The sequence below is a fragment of the Carcharodon carcharias genome, chromosome 13 (genome assembly GCF_017639515.1).
Source record: "Carcharodon carcharias isolate sCarCar2 chromosome 13, sCarCar2.pri, whole genome shotgun sequence".
NCBI lineage: Eukaryota > Metazoa > Chordata > Chondrichthyes > Lamniformes > Lamnidae > Carcharodon > Carcharodon carcharias.
Window position 1 is genome coordinate 84,159,241 of NC_054479.1, and position 26,299 is coordinate 84,185,539.

At 41.6% G+C, this 26,299-nt stretch overlaps 1 protein-coding gene across 2 annotated transcripts in view; it reads left to right on the forward strand.

The window, feature by feature from the left end:
- fgd6 (FYVE, RhoGEF and PH domain containing 6) overlaps positions 1-26,299 on the forward strand; it is a 156,325-nt gene that overhangs the window by 32,211 nt on the left and 97,815 nt on the right. For both annotated transcript variants that reach the window (XM_041202697.1, XM_041202698.1), the window contains exons 4-5: positions 19,992-20,056; positions 20,157-20,187. In XM_041202697.1, coding sequence (XP_041058631.1) covers positions 19,992-20,056; positions 20,157-20,187 — 96 coding nt within the window. The remainder of the gene's footprint in view (positions 1-19,991; positions 20,057-20,156; positions 20,188-26,299) is intronic.

A 26,299-nucleotide genomic window follows, 5' to 3' on the forward strand; every position in this document is an offset into this window, starting at 1 on the left:
GTTTCAGGAGCTAAAGAGGAAGATTGATAGAGGTATTCAAAATCATGAGGGGCCTGGACAGAGTAGATAGAGAAAAACATTTCCTGTTTGTGGAAGGATTGGGAACCAGAAGGTGCTGATTTAAGGTAATTGACAAAAGAAACAATGGCGACATGAAAAGCTTTATTAAACAGTGGGTGGTTAGGATCCGGAATGCACTGCCTGAGAAAATGGAGGATAGTTCAGTTGAGGTATTCAAAAGGGAATTGGCTTATGACCTGTAAAGGAAAACTGTTCAGGGCTATTGGGAAAAGGCAAGGGCGTGGTACTAGATAAATTGTGCCTTTAGAGAGTCAACACAGACAAGATGGGCTGAATGGCCTCTTCTGTGCTGCATATCATTATGATTTAAAGTTAAAATGCAGGATCTCAGAGGTAGTAATCTCTGATTACTCCTAGATCCACACTCGACTGAATATAGGAATAGTAATGTGTGGCTGGGGAAATGATAAAGGAAAGATGGCTTCAGATTGCAGAACCATTGAGACCAGGTCTTGGATGTTTTAAGAAGGGAAATGTCCAGAAAATTATAGACCAGTGGGAATAAAGGGTGGATATTCAGCATTGCAAAAGGTGGGAAACTCTGTTCCACAGGCATCAGTGCTGGGATCACTGCTGTTCACAAGTTACATTAGCCATTTGGACTTTGGAATCAAAAACACAATTTCTAAATGACACCAAAACGGGGCAGGGGAGGATAGTCAATACTGAGGAGGACTACAACAAATTACATTAATAAACTTGCAAAATGAAGTTCAATACTGATAAATGTAAGGGAGTATGTTTTGGTAGGAAGAATAAGGAAGTCACTTATTACTTAGAAGGTGTCAATCTAGTGTGATAGAGGAACAAAGGGATCTTGGAATACAAATATGTTAAATACTAAAAAATTGCGCCACAGGTTAGCAAATGCAATAGGAAAAAAGTAAGCCAAGCACTTGGCTTTATTTCTAGAGGGATAGAATTAAAAATTAGAGAAGTTATACTAAATTTGCATCGAACATTGATTTGACCACACTTCATGTACTGTACTGCGTGCATTTCGGATTGTCATAATATAAAGGATACAGAAGCACTGGAGAGGTACAAAGAAGATTTACAAAGATGATACCAGAAATGCGTAGGTATACGTATCAGGCTGAGTCTCTTTTCTCTTGAAAATAAAATGCTGAGGAGTAACCTAATAGAGGTCTTTAAAATTATGAAAGGTTTCGATCGAGTGGATACAGCGAGAATGTTTCCTGTTGTGGGGAAGAGCATAATTAGAGGCCAATGTATGATGCTCATCAAGAAATCCAGTAGAGAGTTCAGAAGAAATTTCTTTACCCAGAGTGGTGAGAATATGAAACACAGGGAGTGGATGAAGTAAATATTTCGATGCATTTAAGGAGAAGAGAGACAAACATACGAGGAAGAAGGGAATAGGTATTTACAATGGTAGATTTATATGAGGAAAAATGGGAGGAGGCTTGAGTGGAGCATAAACACCATCATGGACTAAAACAGAAAATGTTGAAAAAACGCAGCAGATCTAACAGCATCTGTGGAGAGCAAAAAACAGAGATAACATTTCGAGTCTGTATGACTCGAAAGAAGTAAAACATGATGAAATTTATATTGTTTAAGGGGGGGTGGAGCAGGTAAAGCTGGATAGAAGGCCAGTGATAAGTGGAGGCAAAGGAGAGATTGCCAGAGATGTCATGGACAAAGGGGTGTTAATGATAGTGGTACTGGCTAAAGGCCAGCATGGACTAAATGGCCTGTTGTGTGCTGTATGTGCTATGTAATCCTATGATATAGATAGTGGCAATAAGAAACCTATCTCAAATAAGGAAGACTGGGAACTTAATATTCCTGGTTACAAGGTATTCGAGAAAGGTAGAAATGGAAAAAAGAAGGTTGTTGGCACATATAGGTCAACAAACTATTATAGCACTGGAAAGAGATGATATAGTTGTGGGATCAAAGACAGACACGTTTGATTAGAATTATGAGAATAGATTAGCAGCTAATATAAAGGTAACCCAAAAGTCTTTTCTGATTAGGTAAATGGTAAAATGGTAGTCAAAAAAAGTGTGGGGCCAATTAGGGACCAAAAAAAGAGACTTTGTGAAAGCAGCAAACATAGCTGACGCTGCATCTGTGTTGACTAGAGAAAAAATTGCTGCTAATGTAGAAGCAAAGTATGAGGCACTAATGATATTGAGCAGGATAAAAATAGATCGAGGATGTACTCAAAGTTGGCAGTTCTCAAAGTGGAAAACTGAAAGGTCTGAAGGTGGATAAATCACCTGGGCCAGATGGATTACACCCCAGAGTTCTGAAGGAGATAGCTAAAGAGATAGTGGAGGTGTTAGTGGTGATCTTTCAGGAATCACTGGAGTCAGGGAGGGTCCCAGAGGACTGGAAAATCACTAATGTAACCCCCTGTTTAAGAAGGGAGTGAGGCAAAAGATGGGAAATTACAGGCCGATTAGCTTGACGTCGGTAAGACTTTAGAGTCCATTATTAAGGTTGAGATTTCAGAATACTTGGAAGTGCATGGTAAAATCGGACAAAGTCAGCATAGTTTCATCAAGGGGAGGTCATGCCTGACAAATCTGTTAGAATTCTTTGAGGAGGTAATGATTAGGTTAGACAAAGGAGAGCCAATGGGTGTTATCTACTTGGACTTCCAGAAGGCCTTTGACAAGGTGCTGCACAGGAGGCTGCTCAGTAAGGTAAGAGCCCATAGTGTTAGAGGCAAGGTACTAGCATGGATAAAAGATTGGCTGTCTGGCAGGAGGCAGAGGGTGGGGATAAGGGGTTCCTTCTCAGGATGGCGGCCGGTGACTAGTGGAGTTCCGCAGGGGTCAGTGTTGGGACCACAACTTTTCACTTTATAAATTAATGATCTATATGAAGGAGCTGAGGGCATCCTGGCTAAGTTTGCAGATGATACAAAGATAGGTGGAGGGGCAGGTAGTATTGAGGAGATAGGGAGGTTGCAGAAGAATTTGGTCAGGTTAGGAGAATGGACAAAGAAGTGGCAGATGGAATACAACGTGGGGAAGTGAGGTCATGCACTTTGGTAGGAAGAATAGAGGCATAGGCTATTTCCTAAATGGGGAGATAATTTAGAAATCTGGAGTGCAAAGGGACTTGGGAGTCTTAGTCCAGGATTCTCTTAAGGTTAACTTGCAAGTTGAGTCGGTAGTTAGGAAGACAAATGCAATGTTGGCATTTATTTCGAGAGGACTAGAATATAAAAGCAGGGATGTGCTGCTGAGGCTTTATAAGGCTCTGGTCAGACCACATTTAGAATATTGAGAGTAATTTTGGGCCCCGTATCTCAGGAAGGATGTGCTGGAGAGGATCCAGAGGAGGTTCACGAGAACGATCCCAGGAATGAAAGGCTTAACATATGAGGAACGTTTGAGGACAATGGGTTTATACTGGATGGAGTTTAGAAGGATGAGGGGGGAATCTGATTGAAACTTACAGAATACTGAAAGGCCTGGATGGAGTGGACGTGGGGAAGATGTTTCCATTAGTAGGAGAGACTAGGACCCAAGGGCACATCCTCAGAGTAAAGGGGAGACCTTTTAGAACAGAGATGAGGAGAAACTTCTTTAGCCAGAGAGTGGTGAATCTATGGAATTCCTTGCCTCAGAAGGCTGTGGAAGCCAGGTCATTGAGTGTATTTAAGACCGAGATAGACAGGTTCTTGATTGGTAAGGGGATCAAAGGTTACGGGGAGAAGGTGGGAGAATGGGGTTGAGAAACTTATCAGCCATGATTGAATGGCCTAATTTCTGCTCCTATGTCTTATGGTCTTATGGAAAGGTCACCCTGTCCTGATAGGATGCATCCTGAGGGAAGTAAGGATAGAAATTGCAGAAGCTGTGGCCCCAATACCCCTGTCCTCCTTGAATATAGGAGTGGTGCTGAGGCTTGAGGATTGCAAATATTATACTCCCTCGCTTTTAAAAAGGGGAAGAGGGATAAACCTGGAGATTATAGGCCAATTAGCTTAATGTTGGAGGTGGGAGAATTTCTAGACACAATCCCAGACAAAATTAATTGACATTCAGAGAAATATGGACTAATAAATGAGAATCAGCATGGATTTGTTGAAGGCAAATTGTAATTAATGTTATCAAGTTCTTTGAAATACCATAAAAAGTTGATGTGTGTAGTACAGTTGATCTATATATGGACTTTCAAAATGTGTTTGGCGAAGAACAACATAGGTGACTTGTTAGTAAAATAAAATAAAATCTTATGGGATTACAAGGGTAATGGCAACAAGGATACAAATTTGACTAAGGGACAAAAAGCAAAGAGTAGTGATGAATAGTCGTTCTTCAGACTGGAGGGAAGTACATGCAGGTGTACCCAGAAATTGGGGGCACTGCTCTTTCTGATAGAAACATACGAATTAGGAGCAGTGGTAGGCCATTTGGCCCCTCTAGCTGTTCCACCATTCAATAAAATCATGGCTGACCTGATTGTGGCCTCAACTCCATATTCTGCCTACCCCCGATAACCTTTGACTCCCTTGTTAATCAAGAATCTATCTACAAATGCCTTAAAAATAGTCAATGACCCTGCCTCCACTGCTCTCCAGGGAAGATAGTTCCAAAGATTCATGACCCTGAGAGAAAAAAATTACTTCTCATTACCATCTTAAATGGGAGACTCCTTATTTTTAAACTGTGTTCCCTAGATCTAGTCTTTCCCATAAGGGGAAACAACCTTTCAGAATCCACCCCATCAAGTCCAGGGGACATAATCTCAGATTGAGAGAGAGACCACTTAAGACTGAGATGAGGGATTTTTTCAATCAGAGGATGGTGAATCTTTGAAATTCTATACGCCAGAGGACCGTGGAACCTCAATCATTAAGCATGTTAAAACCAGAAATCGATAGATTTCTGGAGAATAAAGATATTAAGGGATATGGAGGTAGCACGGGAAATTGTTGAGGGAGTTGATCAGCCATGATCTAATTGAATGGCGGAGCAGGCTTGATGGACTGAATGGCCCTTTACTGTGTTCCTAAGAACGTGCTTCGCCACTCAGTAAGATCATTGTGCATCTACCTCAACTCCACCTTCCCACAGTGCCCCATACCCTTTTATTTTGGTGGTACCCAAAATTCTATTGATCTCTGTCTTGAAAATGACTTAAGCATCATGGCTCCCTGAAGTAGAGAATTGCAAAGATTCACAGCTCTTTGAGTAAAGAACTTTGTCCTCATTTCACCCCTAAATGGCTGGCCCCTTATTCTGAGGTCCCATGTTCTAGACTTCCCAGCTAGAAAAAAAAATACCCTCACTGCATCTACCATGTTAAGCCCTTATAAGAATTTTACATGTTACAGTGAGATCACCTCTCATTCTTCAAATCCCTTCTCATAGGTCAATCCCTTCATTCCAGGAATCTGTTTAGTGAACATACATTGCATTGCCTCGAGGGTACATATGTTCTTCCTTGAGTAAGGAGACTAAAACTCTACACAGGTTTGGTGTTGTCAAAGCTCAATATAATTGCAGCAAGACTATCTTACCTTTATACTCTACGCCATTGCCTTCCCATAGTGGTATTGTCACTGGAATAGTCATCCAGAGACCCAGGATAACGCTCTGGGGACTTGGGTTCGAATCCCATCACAGCAAATGGTGGAATTTCGATTATAAAACTCTGGAATTAAAAGTCTAATGATGACTATGAAGCTAATGTCGATTGTTGTAAAAATCCATCTGGTTCACTAACGGGAAGGAAATCTGCTGCCCTTACCTGGTTTGGCTTACATGTGACTTCAGACCCACAGCAATGTGGTTGACTCTTACAACAGAGTGTCTTGCTAGGCCATTTATCAAACTGTTACAAAGTCTCAAAAAATGAATGAAACCAGAGGGACCACTCGGCCTCGACCTAGGCACCAGAAATGACAACAATAAACTCGGCCCTGTTTACATTGCAAATTCCTCCTTACTAACACCTGGCAGCTAGTGCCAGAATTGGGAGAGCTGTCTCACAGATTAGTCAAGCAACAGCCTGACATAGTCATTCTCACGCAATCATATCTTACAGATATTGCCCCAGACACCACTATTGTCATCCCTGGGTATGTCCTGTCCCACCAGCAGGCCAAACCCATCAGAGGTGGCACACTGTGGTATACAGTCAGGAGGGAGTTGCCCTGGGAGTCCTCAACATCGACTCCGGACCCCATGAAGTCTCATGGCATCAGGTCAAACATAGGCAAGGAAGCTTCCTGCTGATTACCATGTACTTCAGCCCCTCAGTTGATGAACCAGTGCTCCTCCATGTTCAACACCACTCGGAGGAAGCACTGAGAGTGGCAAGGGTGCAGAATGTACACTGGATGGGGGATTTCAAAGTCTGTCACCAGGAGTGGCTCAGCAGCACCACTGCTGGCTGAGTCCTAAAGGACATAGCTGCTAGTCTGGCTGTGTGGCAGGTGGTGAGGGAACCAACAAGAGGGAAAAACATATTTGACCTCATCCTCACCAACCTGCCTGCCATGACACTATTGGTAAGAGTGACCACCTCACAGTTGTTGAGGAGACAAAGTTCTGCCTTCACATTGAGGATACCCTCCATCGTGTTGTGTGGCACTATCACTTTGCTAAATGAGATAGATTTCGAGTAGATCTAACAACTCAAGACTGGGCATCCATGAGGCGCTGTGGACCATTAACAGCATTTGTACTCAAACACAATCTGTAACCTTGTGGCCTGGCATGTCCGCCACTCTACCATTACCATCAAGCTAGGGAATCAACCCTGGTTCAATAAAGAATGCAGAAGTGAATGCCAGGAGCAGCACCAGGCATACCTAAAAATGAGATGTCAACCTGGTGAAGCTACAATACAGGACTACTTGCATGTCAAACAGCATAAGCAGCGAGTGATAGATAGAGCTAAGCAATCCCACAACCAACGGATCAAATCTAAGCTCTGTAGCCCTGCCACATCCAGTCTTGAATGGTGGTGGACAGTTAAACAACTCACTGGAGGAGGAGGCTCCACAAATATCCCCATCCTCAATTGTGGGGGAGCTCAGCACATCACTACAAAAGATGAGGCTAAAGCATTTGCTGCAACCTTCAACCAGAAGTGCTGAGTGGATGATCCATCTCTGCCTCCTCCAGATGCCAGTCTTCAGCCAATTCAGTTCACTCCACATGATAACAAGAAACTGCTGAAGGCACTGGATAGGCTGTGGGTGTACCTACACCACATGGACTGCAGCGGTTCAAGAAGGTAGCTCACCATCACCCCCTCAAGGGCAATTAGGAATGGGCAATAAATGCCCATAAATGCTGCTCCTGGCATACCTTCCTGCACTCTGCTCTGACAGTATTTCGGCAATAGTACTGAAGACTTGTGCGCTAGAACTTGCTGCGCTCCTAGCCAAGCTGTTCTAGTATAGCTGTAACACTGTCATCAACCGGCTATATGGAAAATTGCCCAAGTATGTCTTGTATACACACAGCAGGACAAATCCCACCTCCTGACTCCCAAAGCCTGTCTACCATCTACAAGGTACAAGTCAGGAGTGAGATGGAATGCTCCCCACTTGCCTGGATGAGTGCAGCTCCCACAGCAATCAAGAAGCTTGACACCATCCAGGACAAAGCTTGATTGGCACCACATCCACAAACATTCACTCCCTCCACCACCGAAGCACAGTAGCAGCAATGTGTACCATCTACAAGATGCACTGCAGGAATTCACCAAGGCTCCTTCGACTACATCTTCCAAACCCACAACCACTACCATCTAGAAGGACAAGGGCAGCAGAAAGACGGGAACATCACCACTTATCATCCTGACTTGGAAATATATCATCGTTCTTTCACTGTCACTGGGTCAAAATCCTGGAACTCCCTTCCTAACAGCACTGTGGGTATACCTACACCACATGGACTGCAGCGGTTCAAGAAGGCAGTTCACCACCACCACCACCTCAAGGGCAATTAGGACTGGGCAATAAATGCCCAGCCAGCGAAACCCTCATCCCGTGAATGAATTTAAAAAAAAAACTCTTGCACTAAAGGCTAGATTACAATTTGCCTCCATAATTGCTTGCTGTACCTGCACGTTAACTTTGTGATTTGGGTACAAGGACTGCCAGGTCACTGTGAATACTAATGTTTCAATACCAAAAATTTTTAAAAATTGCTTTTCTATTCTTCTTACCAAAGTAGATAACCACATTTCTTTGTTTTCTTCCATCTGCAGGTTCTTTCTGACTCATTTTCCTGTTTTATATTCCTTTGCAGGCTCTTTGCACCCTCTTGTAAGCTTACTTTCCCACCTAGTTTTGTATTACCAGAAAATTTGAATACACTACACTTAGTCCCCTCTTTAGTAATTGGTATAAATTGTAAATGGCTGAGGCCGAAATTCTGATCCTTGCCACAAGGTACAGTTTGTCAACTTGAAAATGACCCATTTATTCCTGCAGTGCAAAAATAATGAAGCTATGCTAAACCTTTATAAAACACTGGCTTGGCTTTAGCTTGAGTATTGTTTTTGATTCTGGGCACCACACTCTAGGAAGGATGTGAAAGGAAGGCTTCAGAAGGGATGCAGAAGAGATTTACTAGGAATATACCAGTGATTACCATTATGTGGAGAAGCTGGAGTTGTTCTTCGAGTAGAGAAGGTTGGGGGAGATTTGATAAAGGTATTTAAAATCATGAATAATTTTGATAAATAAGGAGCAACTAAACTGGTAGTCAATGGGTCAGTAACCAGAGAACATAGATTTAAAGTGATTGGCAAAAGAACCAAAGGCAAACAGGAAGAAAGTTTATTTGCACAATGAGTTATCATCCGCAATTCACTGTCTGAAAGGTTAAAAGCAAATTCTATAATAATTTGCAAACTGGAAATGGATGTATAAACTTGAAGAAGAAAAGATGCAGAGCTATGCAGAAAGAGCAGGGAAGTAGGTACCTTACCAAAGAACTGGCACGTGCACACTTGGTATAAAAGCCACCTTTTGTGCTGTATCATTCGGTGATTATAATTATTTTTTTTCCTGTTTTCAATTGCTTCTCTGTACAACAGTCAAGGCAAATCAGAAAACTATTGCATAGGAAGCCAAACCATTTTGAGAGCAGCCTGAGAGATGGCAGCTGTTGCTCACATTTGTATCTCTAAAGACTACCTGCAACCTAGACAGGACAGTTTCTAGAACCAGGAGAGGCAAGGACTCTTTTTTGAATGTTGAATAAGACCATAAGATATAGGAGCAGAAATTAGCCCATTCGGCCCATCAAGTCTGCTCCGTCATTCAATCATGGCTGATAAGTTTCTCAACCCCATTCTCCTGCCTTCTCCCCGTAACCTTTGATCCCTTTACCAATTAAGAACCTATCTATCTTGGTCTTAAATACACTCAAATGACCTGGCCTTCCCAGCCTAATGAGGCAAGGAATTCCATTGATTCACCACTCTCTGCCTAAAGAAGTTTCTCCTCATCTCTGTTCTAAAAGCTCTTCCCTTTACACTGAGGCTGTGCCCTTGGGTCCTAGTCTCTCCTACTAATGGAAACATCTTTCCCACGTCCACTCCATCCAGGCCTTTCAGTATTCTGTAAATTTCAATCAGATTCCCCCCTCATCCTTCTAAACTCTATCGAGTATAAACCCAGTGTCCTCAAACGTTCCTCATATGTTAAGCCTTTCATTCCTGGGATCGTTCTCGTGATTCTCCTCTGGACCATCTCCAGGACCAGCACATCCTTCCTGAGATACGGGGCCCAAAATTGCTCACAATATTCTAAATGTGGTCTGACCAGAGCCTTATAAAGCCTCAGCAGCACATCCCTGCTTTTATATTCTAGTCCTCTCGAAATAAATGCCAACATTGCATTTGTCTCCTTAACTACCGACTCAACTTGCAAGTTAACCTTAAGAGAATCCTGGACTAAGACTCCCAAGTCCCTTTTGCACTCCAGATTTCTGAATTCTCTCTCCATTTAGGAAATAGCCTATGCCTCTATTCTTCCTACCAAAGTGCATGACCTCACACTTCCCCACGTTGTATTCCATCTGCCACTTCTTTTGCCCATTCTCCTAACCTGTCCAAGTCCTTCTGCAGCCTCCCTGCCTCCTCAATACTCCCTGTCCCTCCATCTTTGTATCATCTGCAAACTTAGCTAGGATGCCCTCAGTTCCTTCATCTAGACCATTAATGTGTAAAGTGAAAATTTGTGGTCCCAACATTGACCCCTGCGGAACTCCACTAGTCACCGGCCGCCATCCTGAGAAGGAACCCCTTATCCCCACCCTCTGCCTCCTGCCAGACAGCCAATCTTCTATTCATGCTGGTACCTTGCCTCTAACTCCATGGGCTCTTATCTTACTGAGCAGCCTCCTGTGCAGCACCTTGTCAAAGGCCTTCTGGAAGTCCAAGTAGATAACATCCATTGGCTCTCCTTTGTCTAACCTACTCGTTACCTCCTCAAAGAATTCTAACAGATTTGTCAAGCATGACCCTCCCTTGATGAAACCATGCTGACTTTGCCTGATTGTACCATGCACTTCCAAGTATTCTGAATTCTCATCCTTAATAATGGACTTTAAAATCTTACCAACGACAGGTCAGACTAATCGGCCTATAATTTCCCATCTTTTGCCTCACTCCCTTCTTAAACAGGGGGTTACATTAGTGATTTTCCAGTCCTCTGGGACCCTCCCTGACTCCAGCAATTCCTGAAAGATCACCACTAATGCTTCCACTATCTCTTCAGCCTTCTCCTTCAGAATTTGACATCTCTTTCCAAATAATATTTATCCCTCAATCAACATCACAAATGACCAGATTATCCGATCATTATCGCATTGCTGTTTTTGGAAGTTTGCTGCCAATCTGCTGCTGTGTTTCCTACATTACAACACCGACTATGTTTCAAAAGTACTGAATTGGCTAAGTGCTTCGAGATATCTGGTGGCTGTGAAAAGCGCTGTATAGATGCAGGTCTTCCTTTCTTGCATTTTTGCTCAATTATAAATGGGGTGCATGCTGATTAACCCTGCTACATCTGCAGAACTGTGTACTGCATCACGTAGCTAATATTTTCATCTCAAAAACTGCATACCAGTATACACATGTTTATTGTTTGTGCACATTTGAATAAAATGCTTGAGTAGTCTCCTAACTTAGTGTTCAATTTAACTGAGATAACTTCACCTAACCCACCATCTCAAACAAAAGCAGAAATGCTGGAACTATTTAGCAGGTCAGACTGCACCTGAAGAGAGAAACAGAGTTAAAAGACAGGGGTAGCTAGGACCCATATGGGTACTCATAACAACATTGTTTGGTGGCAGTGGGCTGACTTGAAGGAGAAATTGTGCAATGAGAGAACAAATTCAGCAGGCAGAAGAAGGTGGTGGCCGATGAAAACTGTTTGAGCTTCCATTCAAGGAAGAAGCAAAAGGCCCTTGGACCGTCCTGGTAGGGGATGGAGGTGTAGAGAGATTGCTCATCCATGGAGATGAGCCGGTTAGGACCAGGAAATTGGAAACTTTTAGAGTGATGGAGGGTATCAGAAAAGTCATGGATGTAATATAAGTGGAGAGAGACTGGACAAGGGTGGAAGAAATTGAGTCAAAATAAGAAGAAATCAGGGCCAGGAACAGGTTGAATGATAGGTCTACCAGGGCAGTCCTGTTTATTGATCTTGGGAAGAAGGTAGAAGTGAGCTGCATGTGGTTGGGGAACTATGAGGTGGGAAGCCATAGAGGGAAGATCAGAGAATTGAAGTCAGTGACTGTTCTGGAAGCTATGGCTTGATGATCTCAAATTCCTTATGCAGAACTCAAATTATAATATCAGAGTCTCCATAATTTCTTTTTCTTCGTTAATACATTTTTACATTTTTAATTCCTGGTTCACAATTCCTTAGAAGTTCCATCAAAAATTTTGCATGCAGTATAAAGTGGTGACATAAGATGGAAAAATAAAATAAATGCAAAAAAATTAGTTGCAGGAAAGGGAGATCAAGAGTCATTTAGTCCATAATCATTGAAATAAAAGCAAAAAAAACTGCAAATGCTGGAAATCTGAAATAAAAACAAAATTTTGGAAAATCTCAGCAGGTCTGGCAGCATCTGTAGAAAGAGAAACAGAGTTAACTTTATGTCCATATGACTCTTCAGAGCTGAAGAGAGGTAGAAATGTGGTGGGTTTTATACTGTTGGAGAGAGGGGGTGGTGCAGGTGGAGCAAAGTCGAAGGTTAGGGATAGGTAGGAACTCAGGGTAGATTTGACAAAGATGTCATGGATGCAAGACAAATGGAATCATAATGATAGTGTTAGAGACTAAGGCAGGTGTTAATAGTGGCATAAAGGTTAATTAGTAGAATGTGTTAATAGCAGAACAAGGGTTAGTGCTCTCTGGAGCCAAAACATGAGAACAAGTTACAGACTGGCCCCTGTGGCTGGGGGGGGGGGGCGGTTTGGAAAGAAAATTCTTAAAAATATCAAAATGGAGGATAGAGTTCATGATCTCAAATTGTTGATCTCAATGTTAAGTCCAGAAGGCTATAAAGTGCTTAATTGGAAGATGAGGTGCTGTTCCTCCAGTTTGCATTGGGAATAACAGGTCAAGGACAGAAATGTGTGCATGAGAGCATGCTCGTGGACTGAGCAAAGGTGTTCGGAAAGCAGTCATCCAGTTTCTCCAATGTAGAGGATGTCTCATTGTGAGCAGCGAATGTTGTATATGCCTGCATGCCATTGTAATGTAAAGGTACACGGCAGAGTGAGAGTTAGTGTGGGACTGGAGAATAGCACTGCCCAGGTATGATGTATAGAGTCTCATGGTAACTGTCCAGAAAGAACACTTTAGAAGCCGCCTACCTGCATGGCAGCAGCACCATACATGACTTTAACTGGGATCTGTACATCGTTCAAGACTACCAATAAATGGTTCATGTTTAAACATTAACATCTCAAGACCTCTCTGTGAAGCACCAAACAACCTTTACAATATGGTGATCAGCAGTGATAGCAAAGGTGACATTTTAAACAATGAACCCAGAACAGGATCCAAAGGTACTAGAAACTAATAGCAGCTGAATCCTGACCAGAGAGATGTGCACCTAAGAAGAAAACTTGAAGAAACAGTTGAAGAAGCTTTGTGACAGACTTGGAAGTTGAGGAATTTACCAGATTGAGTGGAAGTCCATTGTGAGTCCCCCAAGTATGATGCAGTGAAGACACCTGCTCAGATCACAAATGTGAGTGAGCACAACTACAAAAATTACAAGGCCCCTGAGTGATGCAGAGCCAAAAAAAAACTGCTCACAAGATCACAAGTAGGGTGAGTAATACTACAGAAAAGTATAAGACCCTGAGTGTTGCAGAGTCAAAGGACCTGGACAGTTCACGAAACAGTGAGCAAAATTACAAAAAAGAAACTGTACTTGCGTTGTGGAATAGATGGCGGTCCCAGGGACTCAACATCAAGAGGGCAGCTGGAGGAAAGTTGCAATGCCAGTGGGCACCATATAACATGAGATGGCTGAGCTGAAGTAAAAAAGATTTGCTACTGTTATAAAGATTTAAAAAAAAATCTCCTTCAGTGCAAGCACAGCAAACAGAAAGAAGTGCTGTGGCTTCAAGTTTTAACGAAAGGCAGATTGGCGAATGGCTTAGGAGTCTCCCAGCTTGCGGGGCACTCGAACAAAAAGAGAAAAGTTCCTGCAGAGTAAAAGATAAAAGGAAAGAATTGCCTAGAAAATAAATGCTCCTACCTTGAAAGTTTTTTTTAAAAAAGGCAGCCCACAATAGTTAGGATCCTCTCCAGCTCGTAAAAAGCATGGGAAAATACTGGGACAAAACCAGCAGGCTGCAGCCAACTCCCAAAGTTCCAAAAAAAGGACCTGCAGAGGTAAAAGAAATATATGAGAATCGCCCAGAAAAATTGCTGCAGTGGCTTTCTTTTTTTAAAAAAAGGAATAGTTTTAAAATTTTAACAGCTTTAAAAAAATGAGGCAGCTGATTGCTGGACAATTGGAAGAGCACGGGAAACTCCCAGACAAAGAAAGCTGACTGGCTGCAGACAGCCTGAGTGGGGGGTGGGTGGGGGGGGGGGTGCGGGGGGGTGGAAACGTTCCTGCACTTAAAAGGGGCATTGATATTTAAAGCAGTAACTACAAGAAAAAAACAGCCATGGACAGAAAATTAGAAGACCCAGATGCATTTTGGCTCAACCACACCCAAGAGAGAGTGTTTTGGAAAAGGCCATTTTTAATGTGTAGGAGAAGTACAGGATTAAATAAGGAATCAGAAGTACAAGTTGATAGGTTTTTCTTCCTGTTTGGTTCCTTTGCTGTTGAAGTACTTCACAGCCAACATAAAGATCCATACTGCATTTGGTGAGATATTGAAAGGTTTTGATAAATATTTTAAATTCCGAGTTGTGGAGAGCACAGACCCTAGAAGAAAACCTAGCATACGTCCACTAAAGTGCCAAGGGCAGAGTGAGGGTGGCAGAAGGCCTCCAATGGAAATGTTGGCAATGGATCATGTGAAGCTGAGAGAGGGGTAGAAATTGGAAGCAGAATTATTTTTTTTCCAGGTCCAGAAATGACTCAATGAGAGAACAAGTTCAGTCAGGCGGAGGAGGAGGTTGGTGGATGGGGATTGTTTGGGCCTTCGTTCAAGAAAGAAGTGGAGAGCCCTCAGACCACCCTGGTGGGTTATCTCTCAATTCCCATTTTGTCTCTCTTCCGCCAAATAAAATGTGTGGCTGTCGCTACTCGCATGGGCCCCAGTTATACCTGACTTTTTCTGGGAATATTGCTTGTTCCAGTCCTATTCAGGCCCCCTCCACAACAATTTTTTTTGGGTACATTGATGACTGTATTGGAGCCGCTTTGTGCTCTCGTCTGGACTTGGAAAAGTTTATCAATTTTGCTTCTAATTTCCAATCCCCTCGCATCTTCACATGGTTCATCTCCCACACTTCCCTTTCTTGACTTCTCTGTCTCCATTCCTGGTGATAGACTGTCTACTAATATTCATTACAAGCCTACCGATGCTACCTTTCACAATGGCTCTTCTAACAAGTCTTCCTTTTTCCTGAGCTGATGTCCCCCCAACCTCCCCCAACTGCGGTTGACAGGGCCCTCAACCATGTTTGACCCATTTTCCACACTTCTGCCCTCACCCCTTCTCCTTCTTCCCAGAAGCATGATGGAGTTCCCCTGGTTATCACTTCCCACCCCACCAGCCTCCCCATTCAAAGGATCATCTTCTGCCATTTCCGCCAACTCCAGTATGATGCCGCCACCACCAAACGCACCTTCCCCTCACCTCCCCTGTCAGCATTCCACAGAGATTGTTCCCTCCATAACACCTATCTATTCCTCTATCACCCTCAGTGCCTCATCCTCTTCCCATGGAATCTTCCCATGCAATCACAGGAGATGTAACACTTGCCCTTTACCTCCTCATTCCTCACTGTCCAAGGCCCCAACCACTCCTTTTAAGTGAAGCAATGATTCACTTGCACTTCTTTCAATTTAGCCTACTGCATTTGCTGCTCACAAGCGGTCTCCTCTACATTGGGAGACTAAATGCAGTCTGGGTGACCACTTTGCGAAACACCTTTGCTCAATCCTCTTGGGTGACCCCAGCCTTCCTGTTGCTTGCCATTTCAATTCACCATCTTGCTCTCATGCCCAAGTTTCTGTCCTCGGCCTGCTGCAATGTTCCAGTGAAGCCCAACGCAAACTGGAGGAACAGCATCTCATCTTCTGATTAAGCACTTTACAGCCTTCTGGACTTAACATTGAGTTCACCAACTTCAGGTCATGAACTTTGTCCTCCATTTTGATTTTTTTAATGGTTTTCTTTCCAAACCCCTACCCCCACAAAGACCAATCTGTAACTTGTTCTCATGTTTTGCTTTCAGAGAGCACTGACCCTTGTTCTGCTATTAACACATTCTACTAATTGACCTTTATGCCACTATTAATACCTACCTTAGTCTTTAACACTATCATTACCACTCCCATTGTCTTATGTCCATATCATCAGATCTCTCCTGATATAAAACCCCTCACATTTCTACCCCTTCAGCTCTGAAGAAGTCAGATGGACTTAAAGTTAACTCTGTTTCCCTCTCCACAGATGCTGCCAGACCTGCTGAGATTTTACAGCATTTTCTGTTTTTATTCCACAATCATTGATCTGTGGATGAAGTTTTAATCAGCAGTATTCAAAACCCATTCATGCTAATTGATCTTGCTTATGTCACAGCTCTTTGAGGAATTTGAATGGCTTCTTATAGTGATAATGTTGAAAGAGGTAACTAAGGGGTTTTGCTGAGCTTTCAGTTATGATCATCTTCTTGTGGAATACTAATGCATTATTAGCAGTACAATATATTGTAAGGCAAGCCAAAGCACTGAAGCTCATTAACAATTTGACAATTTAATTCAGTGTCTTGATGGTATAATGCAGCAATGTCTAAGACATGGTGTGCTGACAACTAAATGTGGCTCAGTAGCACTCCTGCCTCAAAGTCACTCAAGGTTTATGTTCAGGTCCTGCACCTGAGATTTGAACACAAAACCTAGGCTCACATTTGGCTGAGATGTTAAATTTCTTGGGTGGATGTGAAATTTCCCATAGCGCTACTTGAGGAGAATAGGCAGGTCCTCCCCATGTCCTGGTCAATATTTATCCATCCAACTAACATCAAAAATTATCTGATCATCATTATGTTGTCTTTTGTGGATCTTTGCTGTGAACAAACTGGCTGTTGTGTTTTGTAATTACAATAGTTGACTACACCTCAAAGTACTTTGGCTGTTAAGCAAATTGAAATGTTCAGAGGCCGTGAAAGGTGCTATATAAATGCAATACTTTTTTTTGCTTTTAAACACAGTCTGCAAACTACTTTAACCTCTGAAGCTCCTGCTTTGTTCTTGTGTGTAAAGCCAACCTCAACCTCGCTAAAGTTGTTAGGCCTGGATACTGGTAAAGACTGTGCTATGATTGGTTAAAATCAACCAATCGATGAGCAGGCTTTACTCTGCTCCAGTCCTGCTGTAATGGCCTTCAGCTGATATCCACAGCAATCGGGGCTTATGTTCATGAAGACTAGTGAATCTTTCTAAAGATGTACTTTAAAAGAGGAGACAGAAGCAGATGAGTGAGAAAGGTTCACAGGATAAGAGAATGGGGAAGGAGACGTCCACGCAAAGGAGAAAGGATGAAAGGGCTGAAAAACCAGGTTCTAGGTGAGAGGGATGTGGTAAAGAGGTCAAAAGAAGGGGGAAGGATGAGATAGAAAGGAGCTGGTTCTTCATTTTAATGAATGGTGCTTGCATAATCCCATGGAGACCACAGAGTGGTTTGGCCACTCCAAAAGATTAAATATAACTAATGTATTAGGTTAGCACGTGGTCCTCTCACTGAGATCAGGCCAGTAGGACAGAAATTTTCTCTCTTCCAGTTGTAAGGATTCTACCAGAAATGTGTTCAAGACATGTAAGTTCTTATCAACTTAATTCCTAATTAACAAAGGCCTACAGCACAAAAAAGCATGACGTTGGCTAATTCAGAGAGGTGTCACATTGTGAGGAAAGGTGCCATACTGCTGCAGCAGATGCCCCTGTGTTTTTGGATAAACTATGTGCCTGGAGTAGAGGAGAAGCAGCATCACTGTAAATCTAACTCTGAGGTGGATATGTTTGATGTTGATATTGAACAGCATTCAAGCCCAGCGTTTCTCAGTTTATTGACTCTAAAAGCTCCTCACAAAATGTAAGAGAATATATGCACCTCTCACTTCTATATAGAATCATAGAGAATTCTATGGCATATTTGGCCAACATGCCTGCTTTGGTACTTGATCTATATCGGAGCGATGTATGCGATCACATTGCCATGCTGCTTCTCCCTGCTGTTTGATTTTTTTCCCAAGTGACTTATCCTTTCTTGATTGTCATGAGTGGATCAGATTCGAGTCACTTGTAATAATTCATTCCCTATTGTAATGGCATCAGAGGCTGGGAATTCTGCAGCTCACCTCTTGACTCCCCAAAGCCTATCTACCATCTACAAGGCATGAGTTAGCCTGGAAAAGTGCAACTTCAACAACACTCAAGAAGCTTTACACCGTCCCAGGGAAAGCAGCGGCTGCATCAGCATCCTATCCACCACCTTAAGCATTCACTCTACCTGTGGCACACTGTGTCTGCATGTGTGCCATCTGGAAGATGCATTGCAGCAACTCACCAAGTCTCCTTTGACAACACCTTCCAAATGTGTGATCTCTAACACCTAGAAGAACAAGGGCAGCAGATGCATGGAAACGCCATCACCTGCAAGTTCCCTTCCAAGTTCACACACCATCCTACCTTGGAACTACCTCACCACTCCACTGTCGCTTTGGTCAAAATCCTGAAATTCCCTCTTTAGCAGCATTACGGGTACGCCTAAACCACATGGATTGCAGTGGTTCAAGAAAGCAACTCACCATCACCTCCTTGAGGGAAATTAGGGATGAGCAACAATTGCTGTCTTTGCTAGCGGTATCCACATCCCATCAACAAATTTTTAAAAATGCTTTGTCTGGAAAAAAGCAAGTTCCTTATGCTGTTTGTACCATTCCTAATTTTAATGCTGTATAAGAGAAATCATGAAGCTCAAATTTGTATCACTAGTGATTTGATTCTATAACATTTTTTACATGTTCTAATCTTTTCAAATTGCATTAGAACTGATTATTGACCCCCTTCAATTAGAACTAGTGATGCTTCTATGTGTTTCAATTCTAAACTTAAAACTGATTGTTAAAAATTTATGTCCAAATTTCCCATACATGACTTGAAATGAATCTCAGCAGTTGCTTGATTCTCATGGGCTTATTTTTTTTTACATAAGGAAAAAGTCAATATTGCAACTTCCATGGCTAGAACTAATGTTCGATATTAGTACAGTTAGTTTCAACCCAACTTGTGCAACACACGGCATCTTCTTTTCTCTTCTAAATGTACTGCCCTTCCCCATGCTTGATTTTATCAAAATTGATTGAAACTGGGAGTATAGAATGGGGATGGCTTTGTAATGGGTTTAAATGCTCGCCTCCCAATGAGGAGGTTGTGGGTTTTGTTTCAAATGTTGTCTGCTGCCAACAATTGTCTGCCTTTTGATAAATTCTCTGTTCTCAGTGAAATAAAATATTGCAGAAAGTTGACTTTTGCTACCTCTTTATTGTGTTGTGAGGCAGGAAAACAAACATTGTATAAAATAAGTTAAAATTCAGCTTCGAGTCTCCAGTACATTTAGCCTCTTTGGAGGAAAGTCCTTTGTATTTTGCACATTGATCCATTTTTTAAAGCTTGGTGAGCATTCTCTGAAGCCTTAAAAGTTGGCCACCTGTGGAAACTACATTTTATTTTCCTACGTCATATTCTCAGCAAGGCAACAACTGCAATATATAATTCTTAAGTCAAAGTTACTTAATTAAAATTATTTGATTGTTCAATTTCTTTGTACTAAATTTCCACTTGTTATTTACGTTGCTTAACTAAAATTAATTGTCAATTCAAAACTTTTAATATCAGGAGTAGACTATTCTTATGAAAGCCTAGTGTCCATGGGTTGCAGTTTATGGGCTGATGAGACAAATAATTACTTGGTAATTCAATGTTTGTTCAAAATATTTAAAACAGCTAGATGTTCATGGCCAATTCTCTGTAACTTTCTAAACTGCACTTTGATCGAAATTTATTTTTCCCCACCTTGAATATTTTGTACAGCTATAAAATGATCAGTAAATGTGTGAACTTATTATCTATTTTGGAACTTTGCGGTTTATTTTGTGTAATGATGCTACAGTATTTTATTTTGCTGTAAGTGGTGATGTATTTTCTAAAAATTGTCTTTAATGTTCTCTGCAGAATGATGAAGGGAGGAAAACCAAAGTCTATCATATTGCCAGAGAAATCATGAGCTCCGAGAAAGTGTATGTATACTTTTGATTTTGATATTAATCCAAATTATAGCAGAGTTTGAATAATCTCAATTCATATATAAAATAATGTAATGGATTTTTTTGTCAACAGATTTGTGGATGTTTTGAAGCTTTTGCACATTGTAAGTAATTGATTTTCTGTTTTTCTACTTTGACTCTTTTATGTTCTTTGAAATCGGTAGATGAAAGAACATGGTCAGGACAGGTGGCCTGTATAGAATGCGTTGTACAACAATGTTTCTGTAATAGGACCCCCTTCTAAAGTGCAATGCTTCGGTGTGACCATAAGAAATTAACTTAAATAGACTTCGGATAACATTCTGGTCCTCTACTTTTGAAAAACAGTTTTCGGCATGTGCTGGTCAGCTGTCACATATTTGAAGAAATGTGTGGTTGCCCATGAACAACAGTGAAAAGGATTTAATATGCATTTCAGACGTGTCTGAGGCTAATAGCTGGCCACCTGTCAATGCCTTCCATTTTTGTGTCACTGTGTCATCTGGTAGCCTTTAATCACATTGTACTTCCCAGTGCTAGTAAAATAAACCATTGCTTTTCTAGTGAGTGCAATGAAAACAGATATCCTTGCTACACTGAGTGCAAAACAGCTGGGTCCAAAATAACTCTGTCTTTTACTATGGTTGGTTGTACACTGCTTGAGTCAGCAGTTCAGAGTTGTTTGGTTACTTTCTTCAGTCAAAATTATTTGATTAGTCATTCAGGCAGTGGTTTTTTTAAAAGTCTGGTTATAGTTCTAGAAGAGTAGTAATTTGTATGATGCAATGTCAGCTAGTTCAAAACCATTCAAAATTTCATTACTTTTAAAAAGTATTTACTTTGGCATTCAGCTGTGCTTTGCATAAGTATGTTTTAAATTTGTTATGATAGTTACATAATAGAAAACAAATTTACATATTGTGGAAGCAGTTTTGTGTATTAAAAAGTAGATATGAACTTGATGTTTGACTGCCCAGTAATTCAGTTCAGTTAGCTAGAGTTTGGCAGTGCCCTATTAATCACAGAAATGTGCATATATTTTATGTGAAAGCTTGAGTAAGCGATGAGAAATATGGCTGTAATCAAACTTTCTCATTGACATTTATTCTTCAGGAATGTGACAAAATTCTGAACCTAACCACCAAAGTGTGTGGTCGCACATCTCTCAGTATCAGTGAAGTTATCATGTTTGTATAGCTCTTTCATCTTCACGTGTACTGTATTATCCATGTCAGAGTATTTGCACAGGTTAAACATCGTATGTTTTAATGTGTGATATTTTAAATAATTGTTTAAACACGGCCTTCAGGAGGTGGGAGGTGGGGAATCTTTGGATGATGGAATCAGAATTGCAGTCAAGTTTGGAAGGGAGAAAATGACATTTCCAAGTTGTTCCATGTGCATGCGCGTCCAATTTTGACCCACACGCAGGCCAGAGTTATGCTGGTACATATGCGCCAACCATCAACACTTCACACCCTGCTGTCAGCATTTTGATGGCCTGCTCTGTGTGTCAATGTTCGCTGACAAAAGTCAGCATGAAATGGGTGACCTTTCTCCAGCTCTGCCCCTAACCTAAATGGAAGTATTTTTGCTTAAAACTTGCATCGCTGGAATCACTGACATTGTTATGGCAGGCAGATGGTAAACGCCAAGGTGCCCAAATCCCAGATGGAAACTTGCAGCAGCTTCCACAACTATTTTTGCAATTTGTACTTATTTTGAGATGCAGGCTTTGAATTCACTAAAAGAAGACCGCAAAGTCTTATAAGTTTCTTACAAAACTAATGAAATCTTTATTAATAGAAGAAATGATTTTAAGCACATACATAGGTCTACAAATTACTACTATGTTAACTTCTGAATCCCCTAATTAATCTAAACCTCAGTTACACCTCTGTTAAGGCAACAGTGAGACACATAGATTTTAAAAGACCCAAGCAAAGTAACGCACAGCATGCTGAACAGTCGAATTCAAAGTCAGTTTTTCTCAGCTTCAGTTCCTTGTAGACAGCAGCTTGAGGCTTAGATGCTGGAGGCTTTTCACACTTGTTAGATCTTAGAATGTTTTCTTTCCTTCACACAACCTCATCTCATTTATACAGATTTTCCCCTTTGAATGCAAATTCCCATTGTTTCACTAGGCCTTTGGACTTTTACCTCTCTAATAATAAAATCTATCATAGTACCAATTTTACCACTAACCTTTGGGAAAAATAAACACACAGTTTCTTAACTCCTGACTAGGTGAAACATTTCGCACCCTCTTTTGAATTCAAGCTAATCTGGTTTATTTAAAAATGCAAATGTTCCCTTTAACTTAAATTCTAAAACCTCCCCCATGTTTACCTACTTAACATTTCAAACCTAGCTTATATTCTGTTACATCAGAGCCTTCAGACCTTTAATTCATTTAAGTCACACACACACACAGACTCCACTATTACTGTACTTTACAAAACATTTCAATACCTTTTTGAAAATTATTATATCTTCCTGACAGCCATTAACAAGAAGCGGAGGGGGGTTGCTGGGGGGTGGGTGAGAGGAAAAGGCAAATGGGCAAGAAGGAAAGGAAGAGCATGGATGGTGATACTGGATAAAGAGAAGGAGGCAGAAGCTGGGATTAGTGGCTTGGAGTGGTGGAGCAATGAATTCCAGTATTATCTGAGGTAGAGGGGTGAAAAGAGGTGGAGGGGCAAAAAAGTGCCCATGTGAGCAAGTGGAAGGGGAAAGAATACCAGGGTGAAGAAGAGGTTTAAGGAATAGGAGCAGGAGTAGACAATGTGGCACCTTAGTCCGTTCAGCCATTCAATATGCTCACCCTGTTCCTCTGCCTCAACTCCACTTTCCCATCAATCTGTTTATCCCTTGATTCCCTGACAGAACAAAAATCTATTTTGGTCTTGAATATATCCTATGATGGAGCGTCCATTATCCTCTGAGGTAGAGAATTCCAAAGATTGACAGCCCTTTCAATAAAAAAAATTTCTCCTCCCCTCAGTCCGAAATGATCGGCCCCTTATCCTGAAAGACTGCTCCCATGTTTTAGATTCTCCAGCCAGGGGAAACTACTTTGGTGTTTACCCTGTAAAGCCGCTTCAGAACCTTGCATATTTCAATGAAATTACTTCTCATTCTTCCAAACTCCAGAGGGTATGGGCCCAGCTTACTCAGCCTCTCATCATAGGGCAACCCTTTCATCTCAGGAGCCGACCTAGTGAACCTTTGCTGTACAGCCCCCAAGACAAGTACATCCTTCCTTGGATAAGGAGACAAAACTACACACAATAGCTTCAGGTGTGGACTCACCAAAGCCCGATTTAAGTGTAGCAATTATAGCCAGTATGAGCTTGGAGAATAGGGGGAGGAGCATACATTTGAAAGGTTTGAGAGGTGTTGGTTAGTGTGCTTGTGGAGGGCAGAATGCCTCAGTGAAATGAGATAAAGGTGTAGGTAAATTGGTAAATAATAGTCTGATTTATTCAAAATTCAGATGCACTTTTTGTTTTCCCTTTTAGGTAGAAATATACACAATTAGCCAGAAATGTGATTTTTACTGTTAAAAATGAACCTGGTCCACCATCCTCCATTTCCAGCACTATTTTTATGCCTGCACCATTCAAATTAAAGTATATTTGAAGCTTGAGGAACAATTTGCTTTTCTTGTTCAATTTTAGTAGTGTATTAGTATTCCTGCGACAGTATTGATGACTTATGTTCCAGAACTTACTGTGCCCCTAGCCAAGCTGTTCCAGTACAGCACCAACATTGGCATCTAACTGGCAATGTGGAAAATTGCCCAAGTATGTCCTGTATACAAAAAATAGGATAAATTCAACTTGGCCAATTACCGCCCCATCAGTCTACTCTTGATCATCAGTAAAGTGATGGAAGGGGTCAGCAACAGTGCTATTGAGCAGTACTTGTTTAAGTATATGCTCACTGACACTGAAACTCTGAAGAAGGGTCATACGGACTTGAAATGTTAACTTTGTTTCTCTCTCCACAGGTGCTGCCAGACCTGATGAGTTTTTCCAGCATTTTCCATTTTTGCTCACTGACACTATTTGGGTTCTGCCAGGGTCATTCAGCCCCTGACCTAATTGCAGTCTTTGTTCAAATGTGGACAAAGGAGCTGAACTCCAGAGCTGAGGTGAGAGTGACTGCTCTTGACATCAAGGCAGCATTTGACCAATTTTGGCATCAAGTAGCCCTAGCAAAACTGGAGTCAATGGAAATTGGGGGGAAACTCTCCACTGTTTGGAGTCATACCTGGCACAAAGGAATATGGTTGTGGTTGTTGGAGGTCCATCATCTTAGTTCCAGGACATCACTGCAGGAGTTCCTCAGGGTAGTGTCCTTGGCCCAACCATCTTCAGCTGCTTCATCAATGACCTTCCTTCCATTATAAGGTCAGAAGTGGGGATGCTCGCTGATGATTGCACAATGCTCAGCGTCATTCACGACTCCTCAGATACTGAAGCAGTCCCTGTTCAAATGCAGCAAGACCCGAACAATATCCAAGCTTGGGCTGGCAAGTGGCAAGCAACATTCGGGCTACACAAGTGCCAGGCATTGACCATCTCCAACAAGAGAGAATCTAACCATCACCCCTTGACATTCAATGGCATTACAATCACTGAATCTCCCATTAACAACATCCTGGGGGTTACCATTGACTAGAAACTGAACTGGACTAGCCATATAAATACTGTGGGTATAAGAGCAGGTCAGAAGCTAGGAATCCTGTGGCGAATCACTCACCTGACTCTCCAAAGCTTTTCCACCACCTACAAGGCACAAGGATTGTGATGGGATACTCTCCACTTGCCTGGTTGAGTGCAGCTCCAACAACACTCAAGACGCTTGACACCATCCCTGGACAAAGCAGCCCACTTGATTGGCATTCCAACCACAAACATTCACTCTCTCTGTCACCGACACACAGTGACAGCAGTGTGCACCATCTACAAGATGCATTGCAGGAACACACCAAAGCTCCTTAGACAGCACCTTCCAAACCTGCGACCTCTATCACGTAGAAGGACAAGACCATCCGATGCATGTGAATGCCACCACCTGCAAGATCCCTCCAAGCCACACACCATCCTGTCTTGGAAATATATCATTGTTCTTTCACTGTCACTGGGTCAAAATCCTGGTACTCTCTTCCTAACAGCACTCTGGTTGTACCTACACCACATGGACTGCAGCACTTCAAGAAGGCAGCTCACCACCATCTTCCTGAGGGCAATTAAGGACGGGCAATAAATGCTAGCAACGGCCACATCCCATGAACAAATAAAAAAAAATCAGTACACTTGCTATAAAATTTAAATTATGCATACAAAATGAAGATCTGAAAATTGTATATTATTGAGAAGTGTAGCTGTGATAGGAAAAATTTGGAAGAATCCAAAGTTACAAACAATAATGTCTGTAACTTTTCCGGGCCCAATTTTGAATTTTGAGTTGTTCTCGTTATTTTCAATTACAAATGCACCCATCCATTCTAAAACCTGAGGAAACTTTCCTCTACCTATGCCTTGGGAATTGGTTTTCTTCAGGCACAGGTTAAAGGGAAATATGTCAGATCTATGCTCTACTGTATCCCACTGAGGTTTCAATGGCTTCTCCATAGGATGGAATTGGGTCTCCATATGTGCTAGGCTCAGTATTTTAATAACAGGAAGAACCATGTCTTCTATTGACTTTTTCATTACCCACTCCAGTACAGGGATGCTCATAGATATGTATGACTTCGGTTTTCTCTCGGACATCCCAGGGGAACTTCAAAGATCAGACTGAAAAAGTTACTTTCTTAGCACTCTCCCAGCAACAGTGAGATCATTGTATTTTTAACAAGAGTAGATTTCACCTGGCAATTGGTTTTGAATTGCCTTGGACTATTTTTTTTCTGTACCATTTGAATATAACATTTTTTGAATTTAGCTTGTTTGTAAGGTGCTTGCTATGCTGAATCTTTTAAATTTTCAACCCATTGATGAATCTGATTCCACATTTACTATTGGCAGTGTAATTAAGCACCATTTTAGTGATTTTTCTGTTCATGAGCTTAAATGTACTACCATAACCCATAAGATGAGCAAAACCGAAAGGACGCACAAATACATCAACAAGCCATCTGTATCTGCGTTTACCCTCCATGCGAACAATTGGTTCTAATCACATTTACCCACTGTCTACCCATATTATCTTAACCCCCTTTTCTTT